The sequence below is a fragment of the Cibotium barometz genome, chromosome 18 (genome assembly GCF_041138505.1).
Source record: "Cibotium barometz isolate CiBa-2024 chromosome 18, ASM4113850v1, whole genome shotgun sequence".
NCBI lineage: Eukaryota > Viridiplantae > Streptophyta > Polypodiopsida > Cyatheales > Cibotiaceae > Cibotium > Cibotium barometz.
Genome location: NC_141063.1, coordinates 56430939 through 56440999, shown reverse-complemented (window position 1 = coordinate 56440999; position 10061 = coordinate 56430939). Strand labels below are relative to the sequence as shown.

General features: G+C 38.0%; 1 protein-coding gene across 1 annotated transcript; it reads right to left on the bottom strand.

Annotated features, from left to right (window-relative positions):
- Positions 1 to 7317: 7317 nt before the first annotated feature.
- Positions 7318 to 9502, bottom strand: LOC147629506 (uncharacterized). The gene is made up of 6 exons (XM_086813022.1): positions 9351 to 9502; positions 9107 to 9204; positions 8223 to 8337; positions 7908 to 8032; positions 7700 to 7773; positions 7318 to 7537 (listed from the first exon to the last, which is right to left on the bottom strand). The coding sequence occupies exons 1-6, from the start codon at positions 9451 to 9453 to the stop codon at positions 7486 to 7488; spliced, it is 567 nt and encodes a 188-aa protein (XP_086669148.1). The 5' UTR covers positions 9454 to 9502; the 3' UTR covers positions 7318 to 7485.
- Positions 9503 to 10061: the final 559 nt, after the last annotated feature.

Below are 10061 nucleotides of genomic sequence, written 5' to 3'. Positions count from 1 at the left end.
TTTTTATTTCTACTTGGCTCTAGTGCAATCCAACATCAGACAAGACTTGTTCTACCTTCATGTTGCATAATCAGCATCTAAAGCACTTTGCATCTTGTAGGTAAAACACATGTACTCAAACACAAACTTCTCTATTATCCTTACTATGCAATGCAAGGTGCAAAAGTGGAACCTTGTTAAGGGTATTTCTAAAATAGGATCCCACTTGGGATCTAATGGCACAAACATTTCATTCCTTTGAACACACTGGTCATGTGTTGGAACACCACGTTGTCCTGCCCTTGTTGCAATCCATTGTTTCTTCTCATCATTGCCTTTCTTCCTAGATTGCATGCAATATAAGCAAGGAAACTCAGTTGATGCTGAATTTGAAACACCAAACATACATTTCAATGTTTTCAAATCACCAGCAAGATGCCATTCTACCTTGTATCACCAAATCCATCGACATGCAAAACTTCACCATTGTTTTGTCGTCGTACAATATCTGGTATCTCTATTAAGTTAAAAAAAATCTTAAGTACTTCATGGTCCTCCTTTGGTACCTCAAATGTAGCAAGTCACCATATTTCATTCTCCAATCACACACTGAAATATTTTGGATGTTTTGAATTGATGCTAGGATCCAACGCCCTATTCATTAGTGTCAAGATAATACGTTCAAGATTTTGGCCCTTAACAACTTCACTCTCATCAAGCTTTAAAACAAATTAAAGCTTACCTCTGCACTCTTCGATAGACATGTTGTAGAACTTTACCATTGCTGCTTGTAGCTTGCATATATTCAATACAAAGTTATTGTCTACATGCAATTTGAAGGGCACTTCCTTGGATCCAGACTTAAGCATCTGTGTATGTTCCAAATGCATTGGCTTACCAATTGTGTCTAAGACTTTTGCATTAAGATCTTTTCGTGGTTGCTTTACATGGAACGGTTTGGGATGGGCACCACCCACCGTCTCTTGTTAAGAACAGTCTTAAGCCCTGCATCCAATTGCTTATAAATCATAGCATAGCATTTAGAGCTAATCCCTACATTGTCACATATGCCTTGAGCATCTATGAAGATATTGCTTACCTCCTTCAAGCGTACTCTTGCAACATCATCACCAATGGTTTTGAATTTGGGAGTTTTCAATGCATACTTCACCATACCTTTGCTTAAGACCTTTGTAATTGCATCATCAACCTCTTCACTTGGGTTGGAAAACATATTCTTCATGTTTGCACATTGTGTATAGACCCGCCAATTATATTTCCCACTCCCTCTGGTCAACTCATGAAGTGGTTTGAGCAACCTCATATGCTCACGTGCTTGTTTAGTTTTCGTTGTGAGAGTCCAGCAGCAACAACAGTCTTTGAAGCATTGCTGCCATCTTTTTGTTGTCCTTCTCCAAACCCTACATTTTGCTATGCAGTTCTACATTGTCTACCTCGACAACATGCATCGCATTTTCGATAACATGCATCGCATCTTGCAGACTCTGATTCTCTCTCTTCTTTTCACTTAGTGATTTTGTGAGCTCCTTAATCCTTGCATCCATGCCCATCACGGTGCGCTGAACAGATGTGTAAACACTATGAGGAAGCATTGCTAGCCTCCTAGTGTACCCAATAACCCTGCATTACCTTCACACACATACTTAATGAAAGATGTAAGCCCACTAAATTGTGCAGGTGTTTGGGTAATTGGATCGGGTGGATAAATACACCCCTCAACCCAAAGATCGACATGGTTTTTCCCTACATTTCTTTCTTGTTGCATTATCTCTGGTTGCTTTCTACTCGTTGTCGTTCTCTTGTTTAGCGGTGCATAACTCGGCCTCCAATTGGAAGTGAATGTCTCTCTTCTTGTTCCAGCCTATATCATAAAATTAGCATTTGGACAAAACACAGCTATTAACCAAAAATTAGCTCTGAACAAAATACAACTATTAATAAAAAAGTAGCTTTTATACATTTGTACAACTCAAAAATATAACCAGAAATAATATTATTGAACACAACTTTAACCAAATATAACTTCAATATAGTTTAGAACTAAATCATAACTTGTAATCAAAATAACACACTTATTTCACCCAAATAACACAAAAATAACATCATAAATGAGAAATAACATTATTGAACATAACATATAGACTTCAATATATCCTAAAACTAAATCATAACTATTAATCAACAATTATATTTCACACACTTTTTTCACTCAAAAAATCACTATAATAAACAGTCTAAATAACACAGAAATAGCATCCTTAAACTAAACTATTATCTTCTATTTTACACATGACTAAATCACATCTAGAACAATAAGATGGCCAAAATAAAAAAGAAAACAAAATAACTCAGACAATATTAAACCATAACAAAACAATCTAAATAGCATAGAAATAACATCATTTTAAACTCAACTATTATCTTCTATTTCACCCATGACTAAATCACATTTACAACAATAAGATTAACATTAATAAAAAAGAAAACATAATAACTCAGACAAAATTAAACCATAACAAAACAACATAACAGATAACAAGATGGACATACCTCCATTGCTCTCTTGTTCTTTGATTCTTTTGTAGAGATTGATGAACAGAAAGATGATTGAAGGGGAAGATGAATATGTGGTTCTAACTAAATGGCACCAAATAATCAACCTACTCTTCAATTTGATTCTTTTGTAGAGATTGATGATTGAAGGGGAAGATGAATATGTGGTTCTAACTAAATGGCACCAAATAATCAACCTACTCTTCAATTTCTCTGCTACACAGAAGAGAAGAAACCCCATGATTGAGAATATCTAAACTCATTAATGTGGTTTAGGAGGGAAAGAAAGCTCTTGAGCATAGCTACTAAAGAAAACAAACACAGAGTTGAATTTTCTCTGTACAAAGGAGGGAAAGTGAAAAACCTAAAGCAATATCTCATCAAAGTAAACTAAAATCACCCTAAACTTAAAACCCTACTTTTCTTATTCTAAAAAATCTAGAGAAGTCTCTAAATGAAGAAAAAATTCATAAACCCCTGTTACTTAATGAAAAATGACAAAAATTAATAGTCACACTCTTAGAGCATAGAGGTAGGCGTGGGCAAAAAGAAATTTGAAAATGTGATGTCTACATCAAGTTATTTTGTTTTTTTAACTTTTTCCATTTTGAAATACGTAAATGCAATCTATTTGGAAGGATTTAGAAGCTGAAAAGTAAGTGGGCATTTAAGAGTGTCACATCTTAGATGCTTCACGTTTTTAGATCAAATAGAATATTATTATTTCAGATTTGAGAATTTTTAGGACAGGTGGTCCTACAATAAAATAATAGGTGAATCTCTTTTTAAAAGAATATAAAGAGATCTCCTTGATTCTACAACAGCTAATATTATAACATTATTTTAGAATCTTTAGAGAGAGAAGTGAGAGACACCTCTTAAGGGGCAAAATGGAGAGTCCATATTTCTCCTAATGCCTTGCAGTAGTCCATGGGAAGCTTCATGGCTTGCCTAGCCTCAGCAGTGACAACACTTATGACCCAAACCTGAAACTCACGCTAGTTGCATTGGCAATAGAATCCTAAGATCTCACTCCAATTCTGGCCTATTGGTGTACAAAATGAGAGGATCCATATGAGCACTTAGAGGGCCTAACCGGTGTCAAGAAAATTGGTCTCATGAGAGGCCACAGCATCAGCACGTTCTTCTTCATCTTTGTCCTCCACCAGGTTTGCAAATGGCCTATTATTGGTGTAACAATCTCTCTTGAAGTGTTCAAGCTTACCACAGAAGTGGCACTTACTCTCTCCTTTGTCTTTGAATGTTGGCTTCGATGTAGATCCGTTGTTGAAGTGCTTCTTTGTGAAGTAGGCCTCATCTTGGAATATTGCTAGTGGTGTTTTGCCTTTTGATTTTATTTTCCTCTTCCAAAAGAGCTGAGTGATGTCAGAGCTAGTTTTGGAGAAGGCAAGTTCGTGAGGGTAGTGAGTATGTTGCCATAGTCCTCATGGGGTAAACTTTTTAATAATAGAGCAATGCATACATCTTCTTCTGTAGTTAAGTTAATCCCTGCAAGCTATGTGGTTAGGCTTCTCATCAGATTTAAGTGAGAGGCAAGCGGCTCTCCCCTATTTAAAACTTAAGATCAAAGAATTAAATTAGAAGGCTAATCTTAGAGCTCTTAGCTTGAGAACCAAACAGTGTAGCTAACTATTTCCAAGCTTCATTTTGAAGTAATTTTCCATCTATGTGATGGATAAATTGATCACTTAAGCCTAATGCTATGATGGCAAGAGAATTTTCATCCTTACTAACCCACAATGCTTCTCCCTCCTTGGTGGTAGGCTTCTTCTCCTTCCCATATTGGCAATACTCCACAACCCCTTTCTCATTAATGTAAATTTGATCTTGGTCTGCCATGTATGAAAGCTTGTCCCTTTAAATTTATCTATCTTAGTAGCCATTAGAGAAGGTCTTACCTCTCAGAGAGGTAGTGTCTATTCTCTTTATAAGAAAATAAATGATTAATGTAAAGATTAATCCTAAATCGTTTAAGTAATGAGCCCTTTCAGAATTAGATATGCATGAGAATAAATGTGGAACAAGATCCGATTTTGATAAACTGACTTCGACATGTGATTTTGATAGTTGACTCGACAGCTGATTTGAAAGATGACTCCGACACAGCTCACTTTGATAGTTGATTCCAACAACTGATTTTGACCTGCCGACAATAGTACAAGTGGCAATAGTCATGATCGGGGGGGTGATAGCTCAGTTGTTAAGGTTGATATGCCCTGAGGTTATGGGTTCAAACCGTGCGCGGCTACCCCAAGTGATGCTATCTTGTAATGTTGCTCATGGGTGTGTGTAGGATGTGGTGTTTATAAAAGGTATGTGGGGTCCTGGGAGGAGTGCTCTAATCAACTAGAAATTAGTTACACAATTTTTTTTAAAAAAAAGAAGTGGCAACGGTAGCATAGCATTACAGCCTTCAAAAGAATTAGCAGGCAAAGATAGTGGCGAGGTGAAATCAGGGCATTGCTTTGTAGGTGTGACAACAGGTGACGACGACTGTCAACAACAAGTCGTTGGTGGCAGTCTGCACACAGTAGGTTGTCATTGTCAACAGATCATTGGCTATCTGTAGAGCAGGTCGTCGACTGTCTCACAACAGCAGGTTGTTTGATCATCAGCAATTCAGAAAGAACTTTCCAATGTGCATTTGGAATTAATTGAAAATAAGTATAAAAAAACCTTAGCCTAAGGGTTTAGATTTTCAAAAATTTTTGGATTATGGACCAATTAAGGTTCCTATGGGCCAATAGGATCAATCCAAGTGTGGGGAGGAGATAAATCCAATTTATAAAAGAAAAATACCCAAAAATGAGTAAATGCCCACTTAAGATGAAGAGTTGAGTGAATACAAGGTTTATTAGTAAAAAACTATGAATATTACTAAAAAATGAGATATTTTGGGTATAATGATTCAATTTTGACACCTTGGTAAGGAGAAGGGGGCTCTTCAAGGAGATGCCTATTTCACATGTGTGGTGGAGGTTTGAACTCAAAAATATTGTGATATTTTTATCTCTCCTCTCTCCTACAGAGCAGGCAGTAGGTACATGCAATAGCACAGGTGGTGACTATCCAGCAGGTTATTGGATGATTTCGCATTCGGATTATAGCTTGATGCTGATACGCTTGATCTCAGATGCCAACTGAAGCAGCACACCGATCAAAAGACAAAGTGACGCGCAGAGCTGACATGACTTGACATAAACAGATGACGTTGTTGGTGAGAGACCTGCACTGGAGATGCGCATGGGCAACCCGGTTGGATGAGTTGGCTTGCAGGATGGAAAGACGGCCCGCAACAGTTGTGGACACCCTAGCCAAAACAAATAGGGCATGTGGCCTTTGTGTAGCTGCAGTACACGGAGCTTTCCTAATGTAGTTGATGAAAAAGCTGGTGTGCACCATGAAGTGTTACGCAGTAGCAAATGTAGATATGCAGGCAAGCTAGTGAATGTAGGGGCGTAGAAGAGAAATAGTGGAGTGGTGCCTAGATTGGCGGGGCAATGGTGGCTGAATTGTACGCGAGCTCTGCTATGGTGTCAAACAACGAAGGGGTGTGCACTAGCGGACATAGGCACTGTGATGGCATGCAAACCACAGAGCGATGATAGAAGAGAAGAAGTGAGACAGCATTAGATGATAATGTCTCTGATACCATGTTGAAGTTCATGGTGGATCAAAGACAAGCATTAGCATAGTGGATTAAGCCTAAGCATGCATATAATTAAGTGATTAGCAATAAGCAAAGTCATTGACAAATGACCAACATAATGATATAAAATGTGAGAGTTATTTATTCATTAATGTGAGCCTCATTATATAGGCTTTGAGTACATCTAGTTAGGTATCCCAAAGCTTTCTTAAATCACTCATGAGATACTCCTACATTCTCTCTTTGATTCTAGCCTGTAAAGTGAGCTATCAACAACCAGCTATATTCTCTCATCCATGATCTCTCACCTACCTGATTCCCCACCGCGAGTTGCTTCCACCTACTTGGATGAATCCTTTTGAGAGTTTACTACTTGGTGATTGCAAATTTGACCTTTGTACACGTTTTCCCTAAGGTTATGCTTCGTATATTATCCTTCATCCCCATGTATTCATCAAATTTATCCAACATACCATATAAATGGCTAAGAGAGAGAGAGACAGATGCATACTTCAAGGTTGAGAGGACTCATCTGTTATTAGCAAATGCTTTTGTATGCTCACTTTAAATGGCTGGGAATCTCTAAAATTAGAAAATATTAATGTCTTACCAAAGTCTTAAAATTTTATATTTAAACATCGAACATAAAGGACATCTGAATATTATGGACCAAGCTATATACTAGAAGAAGGTTGTATTACGAGAAGGATGAAACCCAAATATGTTTTTTTTAAAAAATGTCTTAGTTTAGTGTATTTTCCATATCAAATAGGTTGAATCAATCGGGTTATTCGCATGAGCTATTTCAATCATTAAATTGATTTGAGGGTTTTTGATTGATTGAATATTTTCTTCTAGGAGTCATCGAGTGGGTTTCACTTATACGATGTGTATGTAGTATTGATTGGTTGAAATATTGGAGTGTTGATTGGTTGAAATATTGGAGGGTTTTTTATTGGTTGAGATATTTCCTTCGAGGAGTGGTCAAGAGGGTTCCATTTATATGATGGGCAATATGGTTCATATAACATATTGGACTCAAAATGTATAGGAGGATTTTTAAATGTGGAAACACGTATGAGTATGTTGTAAGTTAGAGTATAAATTTAAGTATTTCAAGCGATAAACTTGTTGCATATATCATGGTATAAATTTGAGCGTACAAGAGGGCACAAAATACCCATACTTTTGGCATATATCATGGACTAAGTTGCTCGTTCAAGTAATAGGATGATGGCTTATAATAATAATAGGCTAGGTAGCTAGTGGTACTTCATCATCATCATCATCAATGTGTTGTTTACGTAATCTTTCCTGCATCCGAAGATGTTGTCAGGGGCGAGGCAAAAAGAAGAAGTGAAGAAGCAAAGCAAAAACCTATGCAAGCAACGAAGAAGTGAAGAAGCAAAGCAAAAACCTATGCAAGCAACAAGGGAGATCATAATATGATAGTGTGATTGATTCATGAGATTGTACCTGGCTTGGAGAGTGTCACCATGCGGTCTCATCACATCGACCCTGGTCGGGCATTCCGTGTACAAGAGCAAGGCCTTCTCACAGCAGGGCAGGCGGCGATGACGGAAATTGAGTTCTCAAAACACGTGAAGTAGTGCAGCAGAATTTGAGATGAAGAATGAATTATATATATGCATGGCGCGTGGCTTAGTAGTACTAATTAGTATACCTTGATGTAGTTGTTGGTGTCCAGAGTGAAACGGTGGTACATGCCAGGGGGCAGGACTACCATGTCGCCTTTCTCCACGCGGAATCGTACCCATTCTTCGTTGTCATCACGAATATCCCAGAAACCTAGCCCACGCACACACGCACACACACACAGAATATAATATATCATTTCGGACTCTCTGTTTTAAAGAACGAAAAAGCGGAAAAAAAAAAAAGAAGGTCGTAGCTTTCTCCACCAAAAAGAAAAAAAGAGGAGGAAAAAACAGAAATAGGTCGGCGCAAGGGCGGCCATTGGGTGTGACTTTTGGATTACCGCTTCCTTCCAGAATAAGGCGGCTCTCGTCATACGGATGCAGATGCTCTTGATAGAACTGATTCACCTTCTCCTCATAGTTCTCCATTTGCCCAGGCGCAAGAATAGCAGTCTCCTACGTGAGAGTAATACCAATACCAATACCATTAGCTTCTCTCTCCACCTATTTATTTAAAGGAGGACATTTTGATGCTTAAAGGCTCTGGTTACTTTGATGTAAAAGATTTCAGTTTATATATATATATATATATATAACTATTGATCCAAAAAAAAAAGATAACTCCCAAATGTTTTTTAAATGCTTTTAACCTTCTACATACATTATTATCACACTCCTTTTTGCACAATCAATCTTCACCTGAGCCTCTCTTTCTTTATTAAAAGTAAAGATGTATATTCCTAGAATTCTCTCTCCTACTACCAAGCTGAGTAAAGAAGATTGCATCTTGGGTTTTTTTTTCTTGTATAACACTCACGGGCGATGCGCACGAGAGAGACGAAAAAACACGGTTTTGAACCATTCCACAATGAAAGAAATGTGGCGACGTTTCAATTGTTTAGGCTAATCTTTATGAGCTGTAGTAAGGATTATAAGGTTTCGCAACATTGCATTCAAGTAATAATGGATTAGATTTTTTCACTCATTGTGTGGCCCTATTCCTATTGATGTTATAGACCCTCTCATATCAAGGCAAATGAGGGGACATCATTTTTTTTGACCTAATGATGTTATATAATATTATTGCGATAATATATTAGTGGAACTCTAGAGAGGGAAAGGGGCCAATTATTCGTTCTTAAAGGGGCCGATTATTCTGAGAAGAGGGATTTGCTTTTTCTTTTAAAGGACTTGATTATTTATTTGGAGCAAAGGTGGTCAGTACCCAGTACTTATAACCCCTTTTCGTTTTGATTCCTTCGAGCACCGGATTGCATTCCGGCCAGTTTTCCACATCAATTTTCCAGCGCAACACGCCCAGCTCTGCATCAAATTAAGCTGTAGTTAAACGAAGACGGGGAGAGGGGGGGATATATCGACTCATATAAGTCTAGACTTAAGTCTTCAGAAAAATTAAATTTAAAAAAAAAACCTTTCATTTTATTCAAGATCGAGCAGAATGTATCTACCTTCAAGGCGTTTGGACAAGACCGGACGGTTTGGGATGAACTTGTGTTCAAGCCTTTGATCATCTTGTGAAGGATCGTATTCCCAAGCCTCTAGTCCTTCCATTTAACAATGGTGTGCTGACACTCTATCACGACTTCTTGATCTCTCTCCTCACAAAACACACACGCACACACACTCACTCTCACGCACGTTTATAGGCGCCTTGGACTAGTAGAGCAAGCAAAGTCTAAAGAAAAGTCTAGCCTTGTAGTGGGCACACGGTTTTCCTCAAACTGAAGGCAAGATCATATTAATCTAATGGCGGACAAGGACGAGAGTTGGAAGATTTGTTTTCCGTTGGGAGTACACCGAATTTACAAGAAGAGACGAAATTGCCTAGGTAGAATCATTAGAGTCTTTAGGGTTCTCGGCCTACACAAACACAGGGTGATGCCATGAAGTCAAATGTTATGACGTCCTCCGGTCTCTCCTCATCTCACACACAAACACGCGTTTGATAATTATCATATTGGTTGGGTCTTTCCATGCATCACATTCCCTCTCGTACCTCATTTCATTTAAATTATCTATTGCCTCCCTCACATCACCTTCATCTCGGGAGAAATGTCATTCTCATGCATGGGCTCCATGAAGAACTCAGCACCAGCTTTGAAATTCCTTCCTTTTGACGCATACCATGTCTTCTAATTGACAAGTGCAAAAGACAAGGA